General features: G+C 36.8%; 1 protein-coding gene across 5 annotated transcripts in view; it reads left to right on the forward strand.

Annotated features, from left to right (window-relative positions):
- The first annotated feature begins 362 nt into the window (after window positions 1–362).
- FER (FER tyrosine kinase) overlaps window positions 363–25,677 on the forward strand; it is a 154,299-nt gene continuing 128,984 nt past the window's right edge. For all 5 annotated transcript variants that reach the window (XR_010622654.1, XM_065744229.1, XM_065744230.1 and 2 more), the window contains exons 1-4: window positions 363–391; window positions 6,399–6,656; window positions 10,611–10,784; window positions 14,695–14,794. Coding sequence is in view for 4 of the 5 variants with exons in the window: in XM_065744229.1 (XP_065600301.1) it covers window positions 6,450–6,656; window positions 10,611–10,784; window positions 14,695–14,794 (481 nt within the window). In the remaining variant the exon portion in view is untranslated. The remainder of the gene's footprint in view (window positions 392–6,398; window positions 6,657–10,610; window positions 10,785–14,694; window positions 14,795–25,677) is intronic.

A 25,677-nucleotide genomic window follows, 5' to 3' on the forward strand; every position in this document is an offset into this window, starting at 1 on the left:
AGTTTTTCTTACGAATTTTATTATGAATTATGCCAATGAATTTTAGTTTCCCATGCTTTCATTTTCATTTTTCTTACTGATGGTTTTTTGATGTTTTTTTTCCCTGTTTTTATCAAGGGTAGAGGTCAACAATAAATAAATCTGTCTAATTGTCTTGCCTTAATATATAATATTATATAATAAATATATAAATATATATATATATATATATATATATTTTTTTTTTTTAACTGTGGTTAGAAAATGGAAAGCAGCGTTGAAATAAAACCTGAACTATTTGATTTCTTTTTATTTCAGAGAACTCCTGGAAAGTGAAAGTATATTTCTGAAAGTGAAAATCAGAAGTAGCAGCTGATGTAAAGAGGATCGTTACTTGGGGATATTTTATAAGGTATGTGCTCTGTATTTTGCAGAAAAGTAATCCTAAAAATAAGCTGCTTATTTTGCCATGGGTAGAGTAATATTTCAGACTTATTTTGCAATGATCAGGATGGGTTTATGTTGCTGCTTTGGATGTTTATTGGTGGCAGTAGCTCTGTGGGAGCATTAGCTCATCTCGATTGTGTTTGTACACTTAGCATCAAAGGCATGTGTGAAAAATGTCCTGTGTATGTGGTTAGCATAAGGAAATAGTAGTTAAAATGTATGTTTTATGTTTCATGATGTACCTTATGGGAGCAATTCCTACGCTAGGAGAAATTCAGTAGTCTAATTTTTATTTAGTGTGTGGATGGAGGGCTGTAAATGATTTGTTTCCTTGTTTTAATGTAGAATAATTAGTATAAACCTCACATTCAGAAACTGAGGTGGACTGTGTAACAAATTAATCACCTTTTATAAAATTGTTTTAAAATCTGTGTGGAAACCTTAAATTTGTGTTACTTCTGAATTCAAGTTCTCATTTTTTTTCTGTTTTTGCAATATTGTTAGCATTTCTAGAAAGGGACTTCAAAACCTGTGCCAGCCACAGTGATTTGGAACCTGTGTATGTTTAGAAGCATAGAGTTCATAGCGGAGTGAGAGTAATACTCTTAAGTGTACTGTTTCCATTCCCTCTCCCGGAGGTGCAGATGTGTACTATGCTTGTTTGTTCTGAATATAACTAGGAGCATAGCATGCTTCTGTTTTGTGGTTTTATCAGTTGTCTGCCTCGGCCTGGACAGTTCATCACTCATATTACAAAACCACAGGCTCAACTGATGGAGGGGATGCATTACTATTTTTAAGATAAGCAGTCACATTCTGAGATGTATTTTGTAGCGATGTGTTAGAGAGGACTCAAGCTATTAAGGGTAGGAGAGCATCCTGGGAAAGGATTGCTATACATATGCTGTTCTCTACTTGTTTGCTTTTTATCATTGTTAGGCTGCTGGTACCTTTCATCTGTCACACTACAGCCACTCTCATGTGTCAGGGGATAGATTGCAATCTTTAAGTGTGGATTGGCTACTTTCTTCAGTAGCTGGAATCTAGGAGGACTAGCATATTGGCTTTATTTGTTGAGTGTTACAGTATAGAAGAATTAAGTGACTGTTTAACATTTTTCCATTGTTCCTTTAGAATCATAGAATGATTTGGGTTGGAAGCAACCTTAATGGCTTCCAGTTCCAACTCTCTAGCTGTGGGCTGGGTTGCCACCCATCAGATTACCCGTTCAACCTGGCCTTGAATGCCTTAAGGGATGGGGTAGCTTCTCCAGACAATCTGTTCCAGCACTTCACCACCCTCTGAGTGCAAATTTTCCTCCTAACATCTAACCTAAATCTCCCATCTTTTAGTTTAAAACCATTCCCTTTCTTCTGTGGCCATCACACCCTTCACTTCTCCAATCTTATCAAGCCCAACTCCCTCAACCTTTCTTCATAGATTTTCTCTGGCCCGCTGGCCATCTTCATGTCACTCCTCCGGACACTCTTCAACAGATCCATATCTTTCTTGTGCTGCTTAGCCTCAGATCCAGATGTAGTACTCCAGAGGAGTCCTCATGAGGGCAGAGTAGATGGGTACAGTCAACTCCCTTGCTGTTCTGGCCACCCCTCTTTTGATGCAGCCCTGATACTACTGTCCTTTCAGCATGCTACTCGCTCATTTCCAGCTTCTCATCTATGAGGACCCTCAAGTCCTTCTGGGCAGGGCTGCTTTCAGTGACTTCTTCCAGTCTGTACACACCTGTAACTGTTTCCATCCTAAGTACAGCATGTTGCACTTAGCCTTTTTGAACCACATTAGGTTCACGTGAGTCCTCTTCCCAAACCTGTCCAGATCCCTCTGGATGGCAGCTCTTCCTTCCATTACATAAGCTGCACTATTCAGCTTGGTGTACTATCTGTGTCAAAAGGTACTGAAGAGCAGCACATTGCTGTGGTAGTGGCTGATCTGAGTCACGTACTGTCTTCAGTAACTTATCTAAATTTAGAACCGTTAGGGGATGGTTGCTCATTTGAGTGCATTGTTGAATGTGCATGGAGAGTTTATTACTTTTCAGTGATTAGTTTGTTATTTTGTTATTTATTAGAAAGAAAATGACTTGCTTTTTTGGAATTGGATCTGCAACATATTTTAACTATTAAAACTTAGCAAATATTGATTGACTAATTTGCAGATCCACTAATTTTAAAGTGGTAGTATATCTCAAAATGAAAACTAAACTAACTGAGGCTCATTTATCCTCTTTGATGCCACTTCTATGAAACATGGTAAAATTCACTGTGAGACTTCTTTAGATTGTGAAATGCAAGATGAATCTCATGAATGTCTACTGGAAGTAAGAAAGACATCTTCACAGTGAGAGCAAACAGCTCTTGAAGGCTTTTGGTTTTTTCTTTTGTATTAATTTGTCATACTGTGTTTCCATCTAGCTACTTCAAGGCATGATGCCATCTTAATTGTCTTTCCCTTTAAGAGTAACTATTCTTCCATGTCTTTCTGAGGGATTTTTTTCATAATATCCTTAACACTACTTCCCATTGATTCTACAGTAAATTGTTCTTTTATTTTCCTGTTGTGTTGCACAGCACTATTTTGCCACTGATAACAGTGGTCATGGGAAGTACAAGGAGAAGCAGGCCAGAGACAGCAGGCAGGCTTGTCCTCAAACTGCATCTCCCACTGCTGTGGTTGGAACAGAGCACCGGTTTGGTGTAACGTTGGTCTGACCCTGAAGTGCAGCTGTCAACTTATCTGTCCATGCTAAACAGGGAAATATTGTACCTGTAAAAATACCTGTCTGCATTAATGCCAGCTGTAGTCTCTTTTAACATTGAAACTTTGAATTAGGTTTGCATTATTAGAAAGTGTTTTAAGTACGGATTACATAGAAAATGTCTATTAAATAATCTGCTCTCTAAATCCTACAATTTTGACTTGCAATAACCAACTATATAATCCACCAGTTTTAATTGTTTCCCATATTAAATCGAAAGTGTTGGGTTTAGCTTCTAGACCATTAAGTAACTTGGATTTTGGGTATGTGTTAACTGCTTTTTTGCATCCATAATAAGACACGTAAAATGCATTTGAGATTGTCTGGATTTTTTGATTCAACATTTTCAAATGTTATGAGGGAACACAGAGGCTGACTTGAGAATCACAAGTGATAGAACTTTAATGTTGATGGCCTTACCAAATCAGTTTTATCAGTTTTGTGAAACAAGTTTTTCATTTGCTACTTCTGTCAGAGTGTGAAATAATTGAAAACAAAGATTGTTGTCTAGTGTGCATACAGTTCTTTTCTGAGTACTCAGGCATCTAGTATTGTAATCCAGAAACTCTACTACTTAGTAAAGAGAGACTTGGCAGGCTGTAGTGAGATGTTTCTATTGATTTTGTGTGATGTTGTTCCGTAGTAAGTCAGTAGAAGAAGAATTAAATATTACATGCTGAAAATGTTTCGTTCCTCCCTTGCCCTTCTGCCTCTTAACAATTCAAGGCCAGACTTCATCTGGAGATTCAGTTGATATCTTTTCAGAATCTGGGATGCAAGAAAATGAGCTTACAGCTTCTCTCGTTGCTAATGTGCTTGGCAATTTATTGAATGTAGTAAAATATGATAGGAGAAAAATGTGGTTGGACACAGAAGTAGGAGTAGATCTAGATAGTGCTGAAAAATCATTCAAGTCATGCTAGGAAGTACGTGCTGTAAGATTATTTCTTTAATAATCTTTAGCCATGAAAATGATTCAACTAATGCCACTAGTAAAACATAATTCATCCTTTTTGAATACAGCAGGTATAAATCATTTGTTGTTGCTGTTTATGACTGTACCATTTAGGAAGAATTTTGAATGTTATATATATGGCTGTGAAGTTAAGAACGTAAGGAAGCTTGTGAAAGGAAGCTTTAGGGTTACTCATATAACCTTTATGTCCCTCTATTGTGTATGTGCACGATAACACAGTGTTGCTCATATTTTCTTTATGGGAGCTTTTGTTTCTTTCATTAAAGAGCAGGGCTTGTGAACAGGTACGAAGTGGATGAGGCTTATTTCTGTAATTCATTGAAGAGCAAGGAACTCCAAGAGAATACTTTCTGGAGTCAGGCTACTGTGAAGATTGTTGTAGGTTCTTATGAAAGTTCCTGAAACTTTCTGTGGTAAATGTGTTAAGCCAATAATATTGTTATTCCATCTGTTCAGCATGGTATAAAATAAGCACTTTCAGAAGAAATTCTATTTTCAGGCTTTGGGAATGCCAGTATTGTCTATTATAACATTGACATCAATTTCTGTGTCTCAGTTTGCTGTGCTTTACTCCCACTTCACCTCAAGGGCTGCTAAGAAAATGAACTTGCTAATGTTATGAAAACATTGCTAGTTTGGGCAACAGTTTAAAGCTGGTCAAGGAATTAGTTCTTCTGCATTCACAAGCGCTAAAGAATCACAGAATGATAGAATGTCCTGAGTTGAAAAGGACCTCAAAGATGCCATGGGCAGAGTTGCCAGCCACTAGAGCAGGCTGCCCAGAGCCACGTCCAGCCTTGCTTTGAATGCTTCCAGGGGTGGGGTGCCCACGACCTCTCTGGGCAGCCTGTTCCAGTGCGTCACCACCCTCTGAATGAAAAACTTCAGCATCTGATATCTAACCAAAATCTTCCTTTAGTTCAAAAACATTCTCCCTTGCCCTTACCACTATCAGCCCTTGTAAATAATCGTTCCTCCTCCTGATTGTATGCTCCCTTCAAGTCCTGTAAGTCCACAATGAGGTTTACCCAGAGCCTTCTCTTCTCCAAGCGAAACAAGCCCAGTTTCCTCATAGGAGAGGTGCTCCAGCCCTCTGATCATCTTAGTGGTCCCCCCCTGTACCCATTCCCAGAACAATGCATCTTTCTTGTGCTGGGAGCCCTTGGCCTGGACGCAGTACTCCAGGAAAAGATAACTATTCTTCTGCAGGAAGGTTGGCTAGAGTGCAGGGCATTACTGAGCAGGCAATACATAGGCAGTGTCTATGCTGCAGTCTTGAGCTGTAATTGCTGTTTATGAAGTTCATCTTACCAAGTTTGAGGCTGATCAGTGTGTGAATGGGTTTTTGCTGTTTACACAGAAAACAGAATTCGGCCCATATTAGAAAAAAAAAATGCAAGACTGTGAAGACTGGAAATTACTCATATGTATGTTCAAGTCTTAAGTAATGTGACGGTGTGATTTATCGGTATAGGATGCTGATGTTTCAGAACTACCTCAGATGTGTGTCTTAGACCTGCAGCACTTATGAGATTGTCAAATGATGTATTGTGCAGCGAGACTGGTCTGCTTTGAGGGAAAACTCTGAAATGGAGAATGCTGCCCTAATGTGTTTATTGTGGGAGCAGAGGAAGGAGCCTGGTTTGGGGTATTTTTTGACTTCTGGGAGATTGGCTCTCACTGTTAACAGTGTTAAGGAATGATCTAGCTAGTAGTTTTCTAGTTATCCATTTACTGTAGATGCAGCACCTGAGAACTGATGGTTTATTCAGAATTTTTTGTGTTCTTTAGACAGTACCCATATAAGCCAAATATTTCAGGTCACCAGTAGTGAAACAGTATGATGGCAGTTCTTGTCATGTGCATAAATTTGTATTTCTTTGCTTAAATAAATTGGTCTTCAGAATCTCATAGGTACTTTATTGCGTTTCCTCATTACTCCAGCTCCAGTTAGGGAATTTCTATTATACAGCTGTGTTTTACTTAAGGGAAACTGGAGGACACAAACTGATATTAATTAGCTCAGCAGTTGAAAATAAAAGAAAGGGCACGAGATCTCTTTCAGTTATAGCTTGGTCTTTGGTTCTCTGATATTTCTCTTGATTTGCTTCAAGGTGACTTGGTCTTGTGGGTAGGTCATTTCTATTTTAGATGTTAATAGGTGTTCTTTGTAAAGTTTTTTTTTTAGTTTGTTTCTCATGAATTTTGTTTTGCTTTCAGATGTGGTGAAGAGCCTCTGTTTTCACCCGCTCAGTTTATAGTGCCTTAAAAATGGGGTTTGGAAGTGACTTGAAGTATTCTCATGATGCTTTATTAAAACTGCAAGACTGGGAACTACGTCTGCTCGAAACGGTCAAGAAATTTATGGTCATGCGTGTAAAAAGTGATAAAGAATATGCCTCCACTTTACAGAACCTCTGTAATCAGGTAGATAAAGAAAGCACTTGTCAGTTGGATTATATCAGCAATGTATCCAAGGTAAGACTGAAGAATTATAAATTCAAAATATCCTGAAAAAAAAAGGTTTGTTTTTTCTGAGCTGGATTCCTATTGATTCATCTTCTTGAGATATAATGTTTCCAAAGTGTTTAAAATTAACTTTTTAGTTCTTTGGTGGATTGTGGAGAAGTTGAACTTCAGATTTGCTCTGAATTTAGTAAGTGAACTAGAATCCTAAGTTCTGAAATCTGGTATTTTATGTCTCTGTGTTTAGCCTCCTCCTTTGTTTTGGAAACAGAATATATGGCAGTAAGTTTTTCTTTTGAAATGGTTAAATAGGAGCTATTGTTTATGTTGTATAGAATTTGTTACAGAAATAGAAAAATGCCAGGAAACTTAAGGCAAGGCCTGACATACCAACTGTTATTCGCACCACAGTGTGTGATGTTAAAACAAAACATTAATTCAGGATGTTCCTTGAATTTGTGAAGTTACTTTCCATCTGATTAGAAAGAACTTTGTGGACCTTTTTATATAAAGGTAAGACTGCTTTCCCCAAATTATTAATTATCAGACTTGGAGCAAGTGTAGTGAAGATAAAGGAAAGCTCTCTGTTCCACCTGCTAGCAGTAACCTTTCCTCTTGGCTTGGATTCCTTTCTGATTAGAGAAAACAATTCTGTTTTGTGGCTCATTCAGTTTTTTTATACTGCTGTTGCATTATTTACACAGTTCCTTCAGTCAGGCGTGAGTCCTGATCTCTGCAGGAAAAGACTGGTTTGGGGACAAGTTAAACTCTGCACAGAGCAGTTTTTATGCAGTGTGCTTACTGAATTGCTGTTTGAAGGCATGTTACGGTATTGCAGCAGGAACATCAGAGTTCTGTGTGCAGTCATCTAGATTTGTACTGAACTAAAATGTCTGTGTGGCTTAGAAGCTGCCCTGAAATAGCACAGGATAGTGTTTATCTGTAATGAATTCTGCTGTTGCCTGCCCCACCCAATATTTCTTGTCTTGAAAGTTGCTGCACTGGTTTGTTTTTTGTTTTTTTTTTCATCTGCACGTTTTGGTGAGGTGCTTGAAATGCTGTTCATCTAGTTATGTCTCTTATGCACAGTTGTGATGATTATGGTAAATTTACACGAAGCATTTTTGTTAGCTGATATTCGTCAGATATTTTTTTCAAGCTTTCTGCTGTCAGATCCCAGAATTTTTACAGAATTACAGCAATATCCTTGATAGTTCTTGCTGTTGCTGCCCCGCTGGGATTGTTCTTACGTGGTGGCTGAACTGCCTTGCCAAGTTTACGGGCAGCGAAACAGAGTGGATTAGGTCTAGAAGAAGTGCAGACAGCAAAATATTGAGCATTGCAACCTTTCAGGTTCACCTTGAGGTGACATTCTCTCTGCTCAGTTGAGCCTGTACAGCGACTTGTTTTTTTTTATCCTGTTTTTTTTCCTGTGAACACATGAGCCGTAAGAAGCTGAAGATGTATCTTAAACTGTTTTCTGTTTGAGTTGAACAGAAACATCAGTTTCACATTTTTAACTGTTTTGGGTATTGGCACTCAAGTTATTCTTTCTGGTTACTTTTGTTCCTTTTATTTCATTTTTCTGTTAGGGAGGTATTATTTTTCTCTTAAGCCTCTGATCTCTGTGATCTTTTGTGTAACTACAAGAATATCTATGTAATGCTGATAGATCACTTGTATAGGCTTGCCTTGAAATTGTACTGCTAGCTTGAAATTTATGCTACCACGGTGATATATTGTCATACTGGTTTTGGTAGGTAAAATTTCTAAATTATAGTTTGACTACTTTACTTAACACTGTTCTAATTGACATTACTATTTCATGGTGCTTTTTGTCTCTTGTGACATTCTACAGAATTAAAATCTGACGCAATTTTTGTTGGATGTAAATTATATAATGTAAATTATAATATGTAATGTAAATTATAAATTATATCTCTTGAGAGTTAAAATACTGTTGTATATTTATGTACATTGTTTTGTTTGCATAAAATAGTTACGTTTTTTTTAGTTACATAGTTTTGTCACATTAAATAGTATTATATTTTACAGCTTTTGATGGATTATAGGTTTTTATGTGAAAGGCTTTGCCTTTCTGATGTCCTCAGCCATCTGTTTTTTTGTCCCATATAAATCTTAATTTTTGAGATTTTTCTCCTATTATAACCTTTCACATGACCTTATACTATTTTATAGTAAAAAGTTATGCAAAACACAAATCTTGTTCAACCATTGCTTTCTTCTGTAAGAAGAGGAATGTGAGGAAGGGGAAAATGTGCATGTTTTTATTTAAGAAAAAGAAAAAGAAATTTTATTTAAGAAAAAGAAAAATATTTAATTTTTAAATATATAGATTTTCTCTTAGTGTCAGTATTGGGTTAATTTTTAAGTAAAAAGACAGGTTTTTGCTGATTTTCAGAGTTGCTCAGGCTTGTTTGGTGAATTGTAGGCTAAGTATTTCTTTAGAGATGATCGAAGCTGTGTTTGTCTAACTGATAATAAATCACCCTTAAAAATAAATTACTTTTATTGCTTTTTCACCTTTGAGAGTGCTCTGAGCTTTTCTATAACTGCTCTTCTCATGCAGATTTTTTTATGTTATTTTTATTGTATGCAGCTTTGCAGCATGTTTCTGAAGTCATTTGGAAAGTTCTCTGTAAAGGGAGAGATTAAACTCTTTTCAGATACAACAGGAATCTTTGGTCTCTGAGCTTATTATGTGACACCACACTTAAAGCAATTGTGCCAGTTTGAGCAGTTACTAGAATGCTTATCAGCTGAAGGAAATAGTGAAGATGGTTTAATGTGTACAGGAATTAATTGTCTTTCATTTTGTTCTCTAAATTCCAGTCTGACTAGCAGCATTGCTGTGTAGAGACAGAAAAATATACACATATATATGTGTGTGTGTGTATGCACATGCATATGTGTATATATGTACATGCTCTTATAAACACACATATATACATATATATGTATATATTTATATGATAAGATAAAGCTTAGATCTGCCAAACAGATGCATTTTTTAAGCTTTTGTGATGTAATGTCATTTTCTACCTGTAGAAATATTAAGACAAGTGATCAGTAAAACTGGCATACTAGCTGCATTCAGTAACTGGTAATTGTATTGGAAATAGCCATGATGTAATGTTTACTGAGTTTACTGTTTACAGCAGTCTATATTAGTGAATTATATCTGATGAATGCAATGCTGTTCCCATCAACAAAGTGTAGTGGGCAAGGGTTTTTAAGGGAAATGGATGCTTTCATCTGAACTGATTATTTTTTGACTTCACAGCTGTAGTGCATCAAAAATCCCTCTGTTAAACACTCAGTTCCTAAAAAAAAAGACATGACAAATTAAGCAGTTGAAAATCGACTGATGGGATGGCCAAGGAAGTTATTAAAGTGAAGTTACAGAAAGCTGCTCAGTTGCTGTTACAGATAGTTAACTCCTAACCTGTTAGCAGCATTGCATTTTGCTGCTGGTGCTGTCAGTTATGTGATGCAGCTGGCAAATGGACATACTATGGGGTATTTAGACCAGGGCAAAGAAGTCAGATTGATCAGAGTAATTGTGATTAGGTGGTGGGAAAACAAAAAGCTCAGGAACATGCTTGTCAGATGTGTTGAGGACATGATCTGAAGAAAGCTCCTAGAGCTTTCATGTGTGTTCAGTAGTGCAAGAGCTACTGTGCAGAGTGGCTGTGTGATGTTGCGTTTCTGTCTGTGATATTTTTTTTAATGAGTTTATGAGTAAGTTCACTGCACAATTTTGTTACAGGAGAAGAATTTCTTTGTGGAGGATCTCAAGTGAATTTGGGAAGTTTAGGTTGATTTTTTTTTTTTAACTGAATGCATCTTTTCCCAAAGTTCATATTCATTGTTTAGTTATTTGCAAGCCAGAATAAGTGACTCGTCTCTTCTGATTTTGTTTTTTTATTTTTATTATTTTTATAGTCTTGGTTGCTTGTAGTACAACAAACAGAACAGCTGAGCAAAATTATGAAGACACATGCAGAAGATCTTAATTCTGGGCCTTTACATAGGCTTACAATGATGATCAAGGATAAGCAGCAAGTGAAGAAAAGTTACATGGGTGTTCATCAACAAATTGAAGCAGAGATGTACAAGGTATTTTATGCAGATTTCCTCTGTAGATTTATTGTAATTCTGTGTACTTATTGAGAATTTTCAGATTTTCTATTTTTGTTTTTGCTGTTGTAAAAGTGGTATCTTGACTGCCCAGTTCAAATTTCAGTTGGTTGATGCTCGGCTCAACATGAGCCGGTTATGTTGGTTGATGCTCTGCTCAACATGAGCCAGCAGTGTGCCCAGGTGGCCAAGAAGGCCAACGGCATCCTGGCCTGTATTAGAAATAGTGTAGCCAGCAGGAGCAGGGAGGTGATCATCCCCCTGTACTCAGCTCTAGTATGGCTGCACCTCGAGTACTGTGTTCAGTTTTGGGCCCTTCACTACAAGAAGGACATTGAGGCCCTGGAGCGTGTTGAGAGAAGGGCAACAAAACTGGTGAGGGGTCTGGAGCACAAGTCTTATGAGGAGCGGCTGAGGGAGCTGGGATTGTTTAGTCTGGAGAAGAGGAGGCTCAGAGGAGACCTTATTGCACTCTACCACTTCCTGAAGGGGGGTTGTGGTGAGGAGGGGGTGGGCCTCTTCTCCCTGATAAATAATGACAGGACAAGGGGGAATGGCCACAAGTTGCGCCAGGGAAGATTTAGATTAGACCTGAGGAAACATTTTTTCTCTGCAAGAGTGGTCAGGCACTGGAATGGCCTGCCTAGGGAGGTGGTTGAGGCACCATCCCTAGCGCTGTTCAAGAAGCGTTTAGATGAGGTGCTAAGGGATTTGATTTAGTAGTTGGGTAGGGATAGTGATAGGAGGATGGTTGGACTAGATGATCTTGTAGGTCCTTTCCAACCTTATGAACTTATGAACTTATGAACTACTTACTTCCTGTATGTTTTCTCTCCTCTGCTACCTTACAAGGCAGAGAAGAAAATCTTCTGTATGAATTGATATGGGCAGATAGGGTTGCAATTGCTACAAGAGAAGTATGTGTGACACTCCTCTTTCCCATCTCTTTAACTTTTCTTATTTTACTGTAGGCATCTACTGAAAGCCTCTTTCATTGAATGGTTTTGGCAGTGTAGACTATTCTGGGTGTGGATAGGATTCTGATCATTATTCTAGAATATAAATCAATTGTAAACCAAATATTGAGGCTGTAGGTGAAGTTCTTCAGAACCCTTTCTATTACTTGTCAGTTGTTTCTCTGATATTGACAGCACTTTGTCTTGTCAGTAAAGCTTACAGAGATCTCAGTTTATTTCAGGTGGTCTGAGGGAAGATTAGCTGCAAATGTGAAGAAACAGATTGGTAGTCTAAAAGGTCTCATGAGAAAAGCACTGTTTCTTTCATTCAGCAGAGAATTGGAGATTTGGAGTAACAAAATATAACATATGAGTAATATAGTACTAATATCACAGGCTAGTGAGAAAAAGATTATTGGGCAGGTAATGAGAATAAAATCTTACTCTAGTACTAAACATATATCTTTTTAAATATTTAGCTTTAATAGCACTGCTTCCATAATCTCTTGGGATTTTGACATCTTCCTTGGGTATTAACTGTGAGAAGTACATCCTTTTTAATACATGATTGACAGAGGCTGTCTTGTCTGATAGAATTTCCAAGCCAAATAATCACTCACAAGCACTTAGAGGTTAGTGCATCTGGAAAGGCTCAAGATCGAAGGTGGAGAAAAAGCAATGTGATAACCTTATAGAGAATTGGAGAAATGAAAAAAGAAAAGAAAATACAGTAATGAAATTAAGGATAGCAGAAACAAGATTGCTGGGTGTTCATTTATGCTTTTAAAAGCATACATGATAAAATGCTCTTCTGTAAAGTAAGATGGTAAGCCTTTTTCAACAAAATATAAAGTAGATTAAGCACCACCCAATATTTAATTACAGGCCACATTGATTTTAATCATAGGGCGCATGAAGTGTACGATTGTGCAAGATTTTTCCATCCTAGTGAATAAACTTGCACTGATTTAGTACCCCTTCTCTCCCCAATGCCTCCTTCTGCCTTCCTGGTTTTCTCAAGACGCGTCTGGATAATATTGTGGTTAGATGTGGTACGTTCTTTCATTGTTAGCTGACATTATTCAGAGGCTCTATGTCACTGGAACACTTTCAGTATGGTTCCCAGAAATCCCAAATACTTCCTGTGTTCTGTGGTGTTAGATCTGTTTTCAGTATATGTAGTAAGAAAATACTTAAATTTCCCAGAGCATTACTCAAAACTTGTAGAGAACAGTGTCTTGTAAAGTTGATAATTGACTGTAAGTTCGTAATTTTAATGTATCTGGTAAAGAACTGTTTACCCTCTCTTGTGGGGGGCCCTTCTTTCTAATTCTAGAGACCTGTACAATGAGAAATCTTTTTATAATGAAATTATTGAGGATAATGAAACACATGTTTTTTACTAAATCTTGGAAGTTTATTTTAGTTCCCATTAGGATCTTTTGTATATTTTCCTTCTTTGTGAATTTTAAGGGGAAGAAGTAGAGTAGTAACACTAGTTAGGTGGGCAAATATCGTGTAAATATAAATTGGGATTAGGTTAATCCTTAACCACTTTAGTTCCTTAAGAATAAATTGAGGATGGAAGTGCTTTGTTATTCTCTGTTGGTGGATGAATACATTTTAAGGTTCAGGAAAATTAATTTCACGGTTATTACAAGGGTTTCTTAGTATTAATGGCCTAATCTGATTTCTGTTTTCTGTTAGAAAAGCACATTCATTATTATGTGTGCATTAATTGTGTTCACCGCTTGCTACTCATGTCATTTTGTCCATTGCTTAAAGTAGCTTTATAATACAAATGTGCCATAAAGTTTATTTCTTCTGCACATTATTTCTTCTATGCCATCTCTTTTAGTTGATAGCAACAGTAGTTGTGAGTGATTGTGATGAATAAATATAAGATGAGAATATGTTCCTAATAGTTCACAAAAGTTCTTACCTTTAAATTGAGCCTTTGCATAGATGGTCCAGAAATCACAACTATATGTAGCATCTTGTTTGCTTTTGAGGGAATTTCCTTAAGTCTTCAAATGTTACTCTTGAGTATGAGAATAATGGTATCTGGGCCTTACCTCACAAAGAAATGGAGGATTGTGATTGACAGTTTTCTTCAGTCTTTCTGTAGAACAGTCTTACTTCTTTATGCAGTGTGACAGCTTCTTTCATTAGATGTTCCTCTTCCATGATAGCCCATTGTGAGAGTATACTGCTTTGTCAAAGTTTTAACATTTTTTTACTATTTACGTCACCTTTTAGGTATTGTAGTGGCTAGTTTGTAATGAAATACAAGTTCATTAATTATGAATATTTCTGAATGGTGAACTAATTTTCACACTGTAAATGAAAATATGGGGTAGAAGAGTCAGCTTAGATGTGATGCAAAATGGTATCAGTGTAACTGTGTCTGCCGGAAGAAACTCTTGTCAATACTTCATTCCATAAGTACTTTTCTAATTTTTTTGTGAATTTAAGTTTCTTGACAGGTAGATTTGTTCATACACAGTTGTTATTTCTAAGCTGTTTGCATAAAATTTTATATCCAGAAGTTTTACAATCTGTGTATTTGAGGCATTAAAATAATTCCTTCTTGTGTGTAGAATGTTTCTATCTTGTATGATTTAATGGTTGTCCTTTTTGGTGCTTTTTTTCATTTTGACTAAAGTGGAATAGTGCTTTTAAGTTAAATTTCGTTAATATTTCTCCTTACACTGTACTGCACTGATACAAGTGGGGAAATCACTTTCAGGGCTCTTGTTTCCTTCTGTACCTTCACTGATTTTTGATTTTATTATACAATGTAGTAGTCTGGTAGGATTATCACAAAGCAATAAAAAGTGTCAACATCCTTATTTTTGGAGCAAATCTTATTAATTCTCTTTTAGCAATGATATGACATCTTTAATACTCTTCATGTTTCTGTTTTCTTAAAGGTCACGAAGACAGAACTTGAGAAACTAAAATCTAGTTATAGACAACTAATAAAAGAAGTAAATTCTGCCAAAGAAAAGTATAAAGAAGCTGTGGCTAAAGGTATGACTGACTTCAGTTAATCTATTTACTGTTGCCTTTTTTGAAATGTGCTGTATCTTTAGAGTGAAACATGGTAGTGCTTTTAATTTTAACAACTTAATGAAAGTGTGAAAGCTCATACAGAATCTTAAGAGAAGCTAGTTGTCATCAAGATAGCTTGTTGATACTCTGAAAATTATAAAAATGAAAGAAGTGGTATTTCTTCATGAAAAAAAGAAAGAAAACTCATTAAGCTCTTCAGTTGTTCCTTTAGTGGATGCATAAGAATGTAAAATGGCTTGTATGAACAGTGTTAGTGAAAAACAGGCTCCAACACCTCATGTGCATCATACCTGTGGCCTACTTGCCTTATGACCTATTATGGCTGCTGAATTGCATCAACATCAATTCTGATGACAATAGAATAAGTCTAAAAGTTTTCAACATTAAGGAAAAGGAGAAGAAAATTTTTAAGTGATATGTTCAAACTGCATGAATTTTGATTTTCATTGAATTGTGTTAATGATTAGAGCAATGAAGGACTTCACTGTGCAGTGTTTTGAAATATCTTGTTAATAATTGGTCTCACTTGCCTAAGATTCTTTTTCTTTAAATAAAATTAATTATGTGATGGTGCTTAAGTATAATTCCACACAATGCTCTGGCTGTGATCATCCAAATAATCCGAGCAGTTTTTTTTTGTTTTTGTTTTTCCTACTGAGTAATCCAGGCTTCAAATCCATACCTTTCCAATTTAGAGATAAGGATGTGTGGTATGGGGACCACATTCGAAGTAGAAGGCATTGGTCACTCTTCCCTTTCCAACTGATGCTTAGAAGGCCACTAGATGGCTTAGGTGCCTCTTACTGTTGGCAAAGCCATACTGGCTATCCTGGATCACCTCCCTGTCTTGCATATGCCTTAACAGAGCTTCCAGAAGGATCTCTTCAATGATTTTCCTAGGCACAGAGGTGAAACTCATTGGCCTGTGGTTTCCTGGGTCTTCCTTTCTACCATTCTTAAAAATGGGAGTGATGTTTTCAATAGCAGTTTGATTTGCTTTTCTTTTGTAGACCAAACAAATAGACATAACAAATGTATCTTGACTGGTGATGCTTGGTTGTGGAGATACTTGTGTCAGGCAGTCTGGTTGGTGCTACTAACTTGATTGTTTTTTGTCTTTTACAGTCCTTCTGTTTATGATTTTATGGGTGGTGAGAGAAAAGCAAGCTTGGGGGAGTGGGTAAAGTCAGCAAGCTGAGCTAATCCAGTGCTTCTCTGATGATATATATGTAAGCAGCTGAGGATCTGCACAGATTTTAACATTAGAGTTGGAACGTTTTGTAAAAATGTGCTCGAAATGGACAGTGTGTTCATGTGCGGAATTGAGTCAAGAGGGTATGCTGGGATCATTTAGGGTAAAGCTTGAGAACTACTGAATTACCTTCATATATCAAAATAGTCAGCGCTCTGTAATCTTTTGTATGTGTGATATACAGAAATAAAATGCCACCTTCTTACAGCATAGTGACAGTTATGGATTGTACGTACAACTCTAAGCCTACAGAGATATTCTAACGTCAGTGATGGTAACACGGAAATAAATAGAATGTGGCATGTTCACTTAGCTGCTGCAGGAAAATGCATCAAAACAAAATTTATGCCAGTTGTAAGGACATTGTTTTTCCGAAGAAGAGCTCACAAAGTTCTAAGAAGTATCATAAATAATGAGTAAAGAGCACAAGCTGGAAACTGTGGAACAGTTGTTGACATTTCTCACTACAATTTGAATCTCAGTTGATTGGATCTGTAGCTGTTTCCAAATAAGGATGTTATTTGCAGAATTATTTTTGTTTCTTCGGAAAGGCACTTCCTTATTAAATTGAATTGAGAATGTGTTTGTAGGGATTATTATTGTTTTTATTCTTGATGTTGTTTTGATGAGACAGTACTCACTGCTGGATTAATTAAAAAAATCAGTGAGATAATAAAGAATACACAGAGTACTATTGTGTTCTTTTCCCTATTTTTATTAATTAAAAAAGAAAAAAAGCAAAACATTAATTGTCAGACTTGTGTTTGTTTTCATAGCTGATTTTAGTATTTGATGTTAAAATGTGAAATGATTCTCTACAGTTAATCTTTACAAGCTGGAATGGAGCCATTCCAGTTGTGGTAGGTTCATACTGGTTTTTAGTACAATATCATCTTTACATAGCTAATCTTATAGTTCTAGTGGAAATACATCTTGTGCAGATGTTTACTGTATTCTTGTTGCTAGTTAATTACTGACTGACTGTGGAAACTATTGTAACATTTTTAACTAACGTAGTGGATCTGAAATGAACAGTAAAGGAGAAACACATTGATTGGGTGTATTATTTTATTGTTTTGCTTTATGCTGCTACTATCTTACAGAATAAAATACATTCGAGATTTCCCTAGGTTGGTTTATGTTCTCTTACACTGTTGTGATTTAGAGGGGACTGGAAAAAGTAACAGCACATTATAGAACATTGGGTCTGTAGAAAGAATGCTTTCTGATCCCTATGACCCTTGTGATATGATACTTCCGATTTCATTCGACTTTTGCATCATATATTGAATTTTCAGCAATAAGAAAGCTGTTGAAAAAGCTTTATTCGAACTGTTTCCCTGCTACTCTTTGTGCTGAGTAGCCAGGAAATACTCTTATTAGGTGTCTGGTGAATGAATTCTGCCTGTAAAGTAGTATTATACTGCTGCATTTCCTGGTGACAAGTGTTGCCTTTAGGGTTTCCCCTTGTTGTGTCACAGCAGATCCTGCTAATGAGTCTGTCCTCTTTTTTCTTATAGCTTCCCCCTCTAGATACTGAAATATAGCTCTCAGGTCTCCCTGGAGCCTTCTCCAGGACTCATGGCCCCAGTTTTCTTAGCCTTTTCTCTTAGGGGGGAGGTATTGTATCGGATCATTTCTGTGACCCTCCTCTGGATGTGCTCCAACAGGTCTGTGTCTCTCCTGTACTCTCTTACATCATCCAGATGTAGTACTCCAGGTGAGGCCTCACCAGTACAGAGTAGATGGGCAGTGTCACCTCCTGCTGGCCACACTTCCTTTGATGCAGCCCAGGATGCAGTTGGCTTTCTGGGCTGCAAAGGCACATGGCTGGCTCATGTCCAGCTTACCATCAAGTACACCCATGTCCTTTTTGGCAGGACTCTGCTCTTTTTGTTCTACATCTTGCTTTGATAGTGAGAGTTAATACTCTGTTGTAGCTCATGTGGAACTACAGCAGTGCTTGCAGATGCTAAGGTTATTTCTTGTATGTGAAGTAAAGCTTCTAGAGAAGGAAACTCTGCGGACTTCTGGTGGAATTTGGGACCAGCTTGAACTTGTCATTTCCACTCACAGTGAATGTTCAGAACCAGGATGTGCTCTTCAGTCCTCACACACCAGCATTTACAGATTGGAGAGTATTTATTAGTGGTGCTTATTCAGACATCTTACAGCAGTTCATAAGATCATTTTTCAATTTTTTTATTTTTGTACTTTGTTTAGTTTAAATGCTGATATGCATAAAGTAAATAAATTTATTGAACTAGCTCTTTAAGTCAGAAATTTAGGCTTCAGTATTCTGTAAACTTGAAATCTTGAAGCATATACAAATAGTTTTTTCCCATCAGAAAACTATTTGTTACTTGCATTCATTAATTTTTTAGATAATGTTTGGGAAAAACTTCTTATCCATGTCTCAGAAATTCTAAGTTGAGTGTAGGAGGAAGTGGGTGATTTTCTTTGTTGAATTCCTGTAGGCCTCTTGCAAGACATAAAGGGAAGAAAAAGAGTTTAGACCAAGATAAGAGAGAAGTCATATCTTTATAACATTAGTCTACTGGAAACCATGCCAGTTAAGAGCACTATGCTTGAATCTCTTTATTTGTAATGTTAAGATTGACTGGTATCAGACTTTGATTCCTAAGACAGAACTAACAATCAGGATGATACTATGAGGGCTGCTCTGGAAGTAATGCATTATTTTATTATGTTGGCAGGTGTTGGTGGTAAGGCAGTAGTGGTTAAACCTTCCGACCAGTATTTGTTAATGTTTTGTTGCTCTGTGACAGATGGCAGCAGAGGGGCAGTCTGACAAAGTTACATCTGGCAAGTGGAAGTGCATATGAAGCAGAGGTGTGTCACTGAATTCCTCCATACAGAAAAAAATACACTCTTTGACATTCATCAGTGGTTGCAAAACATGTATAGAGATCAGACAGTGAATGTGAACACAGGGAGGTAGTGTATGGTGTGTTTCATCCATGATGACAGTGGGTCACCTCTGCTGCATACAAGCTCTTCGTCAGTGCTGCCAAAAATTCATAGCTAAAGATGGAGGCTGTGTTGAAAAATAGTGTTATGAAGCTGAAAATTTGCTTTATAGAAAAGTGTAATTATGGTCATTATAGCTGTTCTATTTTCCAAGAATATACATAAGAGGCATTACTTTTAGAGCTACCTACAAATCTTAATTGCAGCAGTTTGCATATGAAAGGCCTATGTAGATCAGTATCAGTTAATTTTAAAGTATCTTGACTTCTAGTTGTGTGGTAGTGAAGCGTGGCTCAGTATGGGAAACAGTGCTTCAAAACTTGCATCAGTTTTCTTTGGGTTTGGTAAAAACTTTTTAAGACCAACTTGTTCTGATAGTTACTAATGGTATTTGGATGTACCTAGCGTTACTTAAAGCAGACAATTTGGGGACTTCAAGTTAAACAAGTAGGTAATACATAGTAAAAATTCAAGGGTTTATAAGCTGTTATAACTTTGTTTCCTGTTCGATGATGAAAGACTAAAAATAACAAGCAAACCATGAGGAAATGCTGAATGGATGAAAAGGAGACATAGCTGGAAGTAACACTTTTTCTCAAGAATTCATTGTGAATTGTATAACATTTTCTTCATTATTGAAGTAAGATTCCTTGAATAAAACGGGTTACTTTGTCTCAAAATATCACCGTGAAGTGAAAATATCGCCATTTTCTTTTGTCTGTCCTGTGGTAGAATCACAGAACAGCTTGTGTTGAAGGGGACATCAAGGATCATCAAATTCCAACCCCCTGCCACAGGGAGAGTTGCCAGGTGCTTGATCAGCTGCTGTGTCACATTGCCCAGGGCCCCATCCAACCTGGCCTTAAACACCTCCAGGGACTGGACGTCTGTTTTTTGAATGGTTTGCTTTAATTTAAAAGGTGTGTGAAAATTCACATGAGTGAAGGAGAATGCAGAGATCCCACTGGTACTCCCTCCATTCATCAATCTGTGGAAGCAGTTGTAGGATCAAGTTTAGGATTCTTTAATATTAAGGATTATTTTGCTTTAAATAAATGTTGCTGGAAGATGACCTATGTGGAAGTGTTAGTCATCTCACTAATGGGTATAAAAAACATTTTAAGTAGAATAATAAAAGAAAATAATAATAATAAAAAAACATTATTTTCTAGACACAGTGATATATTGCCCTGTGAAAATGTTTCTCTCTGGAGTTAATAAGAAAAGTTTTCTTCAAACAAGAAAACTACCTCATGAGAGGTTTATTTTATTGAGAAACAAAGTGAGAGACAGAAAAATGTTCAGGGCTTACTTCTGTTACTGGAATCGCTGGGAAATATGTAGAAGAAAAGATAGACACAGTCCTAGGAAATTATTTGAAAGGCTATTCAGTATCTAATAAATGGCCTTTTATATGTTATTGCTGACATTTAAAAAGGAAAAAGATTCTTAAGTGAGCCAGGAAGAAACATTTTTCTGACTCAATGTTTTATTCTGAAGATTTACGGTGTGTATCAAAAGATGATTGGTGCTTTATTCTACAACAACAATAAATTTTAAAGAGCTCTAAAACTCTCTCTCTTTTCTCCATTTAAAGCCTGTCTGAAATAAGTGCTGTGATACCCCAGTGAAATTTTAAGTGACAAGCTTTTCCATGGGAAGTAAATCAGAGCAGCCTTATAAAGGCAGATGTTAATTTAAATCGAAGTGCTCACTGCATCTGAGCCACAGAGCAAATCAAAATGGAGTTGAGATATCCAAAGGAACCTTCTGAGGTGACCGAGGAGCATAGCTTGTTCCATACTCATATGTTACAGTGTGAGGTGTGATGAGAGTGGAGATGGTGTGCCTGCTCTCCTCCCACTGCATACAGCTGGTTGCACAGTGGATTATAAAATATGAATCACAAGATGTAAGAATGTTAATCTGTCAGGAAGAATGCTGTACACGTAGCTTGAGAAGTGGGAAGAAGACTGCAAGGTCTGGCCTAGGTAGGATGTAGCTACCACAACGCATAAAATCAGGCAAGTTACAGAAAACCTCATTCTTCACATTTCAGTGAGTAGTTCCTGAAAATATGTAGTTACCAAGATGAAGCAAGCTGAGAGGTGAAACTATTTTGAGCTTGGTCTGAAGCAACTGCGTTGTCTTTGTTCTTGGCAAACTCTTAAGGGATGACAATGTGCATGTGTGCTTCTTCCCTACATACCTCTGTGGCTGTGCAGTGAAGCTTTTGAAAAGCTTGCAGAATGAAAAGTGATGTCTGTCTGCAGACTGCAAGAACTTGGACAGCCCTACCTTCCCAGGTCCCAGTGTCACCATGGAGCCATCAGCCCCTGCCCCAGAGAAGCCACAGCAGGGCTGAGCTCCAGCTCTGCACAGTGCTGCCTTGCCCAGCCGTGGCCTCCCATCTCTATGGCTTGCATCAGCATCTGCAAAACACGAAGCTGTCACTGACTATCAGTAAACAAATCCCATGCTATCGTACTAGAGGGTTCCTTCCTACGGGCACTTGCTCTCTACTGTTGTGTTTTTTTGTTCCTGTTGGGTCTGGTAGCATGCAGATTAACCACCTGCACACCACCAGTTGAGAGTAACTGTTTCAGCATGAACTCTGTCTTAGCTAACTAGAGCTTGCTTCCTGCTTCAGCTATCTCCGCTATCTTCAATTGTAATCTGCCAGAGTGTTAGTTTTTTTCTTTAGGTTAACTGTTGCTAAATTTATTTCTTAGAAGCAAAGTGACATAATATCCTTTGGTTTTCTCTGTCATCACTAATTACTTTAATTCTCTGAGGACAAGTATTTTTTTGTGTCCTTCAACTCTTATTTCTATGTCTCTATGCCTGTCTTCCTTAATGTCTGTAGTAGTTTTAGATCTTTGGTACCTTTACATCTCTGATTTTAATCCTGATTCGTATCTATATCTGTCTATTCAGATATAAAGCTTTTCTCTGTTCCCACTTCTTCCATGACATTACTTTCCACAGTTATCCAGACCATTTGTGTATTTCTTTATGATATTGTGTGGTTCCTCGCTAAATTTTTTTTTAGAAGTTTGCTATTAATATAAATTGTCAACCAAGAAAGGGATTTTCTGACCCTGAATCTCCTGTTTTGATCTCATGGTATAATATCTTCGTTCTTCAATAACAAAGTACTGTTTCATCACAATGCACTACTCTTACACATTGCCTGTGTTGTTTTTCTTTTTTTCATCCATAACCAGAAATTTGATTGGATTTGCTTTTGCTCTTCCTGAACTGAAGAGCCAGTTATTTGAATTCTTGACGTAATGTTTTATCCTACAAATTTATCTGAGATTCCTAGCTGTAGTTTTATTTGTCTAATTATTTTCTTCCCCACTGTTATTCATGTGTGGTCTGTCAAGATCTTCAGATCTCACTTTAATTTCTATGTGTTCTTAGAATTCTGCTCCTTTTCCCTCTCCTTTGTTAAGCCAATTTAACAAATAGCTTAAAAAAACACTACTTTGATATGGTCTTCTAGACAATTTTTTTTAACAATGTTGCAAAGCAATGCAAGTTAATCTTTATTTGGGGTTCTTTGTTAGAGTTATTTGTGTAAGCTGTAGGATTTATTCATTATTTTTGCAGTGAAAAAGCTCAGAGCTTCTAAGAGCACATATCCTTTAAAGTACAGTGTTGTGGGTTGTTTTTGCTGTTGTTTTTTTCCTATGTATCTGTGTAGATACCAAGATAATATTTCTTAAAACATCGCAGTTTCAGAGTTCTTCATGACCACTTCCTGTGTTTAACCTATTCAAAGTGTTTATGTCTGAATTTTTGATTTTGAAAGGAATGCTTTGAATTTTATATTAGTCAAAACTGAGATTTTCACTGCGTGCCTTTTCTCTTTTAAAAGGATAAATTTGTAATAAACTAAAGGCACTTAACTGGAATATGCTGTTACAGAAACAATAGAGTGTCGGTAATTTCTTAACCTATGCCATGAAGCTGCAGTTGAAATCTGAGCAGCTAAACTTCTCCTAGTTCATAAGTGCTGCATGTGAGGAGATGAATCCTTGTTGTGAGCAAATGAGTGGATATGTTGCCCTGTGTGCCAAACTATCATAGCTTAACTGTTTCAACAGATCAGTGTTATCTGTAATTTGAATTTGAAAACGTTACAGATATTTTGTTGAAGATGGTGACAGCTAAGCGTAATGAACATACAAAAGATTTTAAGCCTTAACACTTTTGACCAAACGTTAAAAGTTGAGGGTAAAAATTGTAAGGAGAAAAAAATTGAGTTCTGCAGTATAATTACTGCTTTTTAATCCAAAATATGTATGACATTTTTTCTGCTTGTGCAGTATTTATTTTCTAAAGATCAGCTTCTTTGAGATGTTTGCACTATGGATTAATACTTATTTAAAATATGGTAAAAGAAACTTCATGAGCTGATACTTTCCTTAGTTCTAAAGACTTGTCCAGTTTCCGTTTTGCCATTGTAGGTGAATATTAGACTACAGGAGTTCTTGCAGTTGTAAGAACTTTGAAATAGATAATCTATGCTTGTATGGGGACTGCTAAGTCACAGCCTGAACCACTGATTGAGCACCTGAGGGAAAGACCCAGTCAGCCCTGGGAGCACTGGTGAATGCAGTTTTCCTATGTGACCAGAAGGGTTGGAGCCAGGCTCAATCCCTCTTAGACCTCATTTGAGGGCTGACTGCCATTGAGGAAGGGTCTCTTTTTAAAGATCCCTCCTGGAGTTTTTTCCCTGTGAGTGTAGATCCTTGGAGATGGGTGAGCATTCATTTTTCTTCCTTTTGCAACATCTCCCTGTTTGTTCTGGTCCTTTTGCCTTCACAATGCTTTTAATAGAAAATATCCTATGAGAGTTTTTCTGGATGGCTCCTGTACCATACGGAGCAGAGTTTTTACTAGGAAATGGAATAGTTGACTCTCTAAAATAGCTTAACAAGAGTACCAACCTTTTCTTTCCAAATGTCAAACTTTCATAATTGAATTTTACAAGCTTCATAGTACCGTTTGTGACTTGACATATTGTATAGTCAGCCTGTTTCTATTAACATTAAACAGGTTTCACAGCAAATGATAGTAGTAGAATTATATCTATTTATAAAATTCAGTATACGGATAAAGAAAACTTGATGTTTTCCTGAGTTAATTGGCTCACAGAACAGCTGTGTACTCTGCCTCACTGAGTTTTGCTGTTTTAATGAGTAAGTTGTGATATGGAAATAGTGCTGTAGCTACCTTTCTTTTATTAATTATATGTTCTATGCATTTAAAAGTAGAATGTGTATTGTAAGTTAATCTAGTCTAAAATTTGTGGAGGTATTTCACTAATGAGTAATGAATAGGAAAGGAATGTAGTTCTTAAGGCATAAAAAGGGGTAGTTTAGCCATTAACAAGTTCTATGAAAGAGGTACAGTGCAGATAATCTCTAGTTATGTAGTTGTGATTATTAATTGTGTAAATTTTCAGTTTAGTTTAGCTGTTGAAAGCTGACTTGTGATTTGTAGGTCAGGAACCTTTACTGATAGAGCTTTGTATGGTTTCACATATGCTGATTTTGTTAAACCGATAGAATATGCAGCTTAAAGACAAGCATGGACAAGCTGCAAGATTTAAGCTCTTAATTTTACTGTAATATTTGAAAAAAAATTTGGTTCATGTAAACTAGAGCAGTTAGGCCAAATAGCTCCAGTAGGAATGGCCAAACGAACAATGTAAACTAACAGTCCAAAATTCCTTTCTCTACTGCCATCTTGACTTCCTCTGCCCATTTCCCAAGGAGTTTTCAGTCTAGTGCATCTCTTGAAGGATTAGTCTAGGTTTAAGCAAAACAGAGTTGTTCCAGTTCTGCGTTCCACCCATCTTGACCTGCCCTTTTTCATCCAGTCTCTGAATTGTAACTACTACTTGGTGTCATCCCCTCCAAATTATTGTCAGTCACTTTTCATTATCCTTACATTTTCACGTGCCTCTTATTCTCCACAAACACCATGCAGTGTGCGTATTTTGACTATTAGCAACCAAGATGATGCCATAGTCTACTGTATTTGAGAGCTGAGTGTGTATGACACTTTTATTCATTCTCAGATTTGCTGAAGTGTTTTTCTTTAAGGGGTAATGAATACAACAAAGTACTCAAGAATGGAAAAATTGAATGCTACTCTTGGTACACTGGTGTCAAATGTATTCAGTTCCTAAGTTCTTGGTTGCTATTCTAGTCATCCTGTTTTTTTTCATGCCCTCCAAGTGATCCATGTTTAATTTAGGAAAAAACAGCTCAGTGTTATTATATTTTGGCAAAAAAAAAAAAAAGTCTTCCAGTGAAATATGTGTTTTTTTCTTATTTGCTTGAGTCATCTTCAACAGCATCTTTATCACTTCATATATTGAGACCCAACTAATATTTTTGAGAGCTATCCACTGAGTGCCTACTTCTTCCTCCTTTAGAACTATTTGCAATATTTGTTACAACTTTCTCAAATACCTCTAGAGTTCTAAATCCAAATAGCTTCCAGTCCTGCTAGTTTCTGACACTTCAGAGATTGTTTCTCTTGTTCATAAAGAGGCATTTCAGCATGGAAAGTTCTAAAT

The sequence above is a fragment of the Cyrtonyx montezumae genome, unplaced genomic scaffold (assembly GCF_038088225.1).
Source record: "Cyrtonyx montezumae isolate F1298 unplaced genomic scaffold, pur_monq_1.0 scaffold_30, whole genome shotgun sequence".
In the NCBI taxonomy this organism is placed as follows: domain Eukaryota; kingdom Metazoa; phylum Chordata; class Aves; order Galliformes; family Odontophoridae; genus Cyrtonyx; species Cyrtonyx montezumae.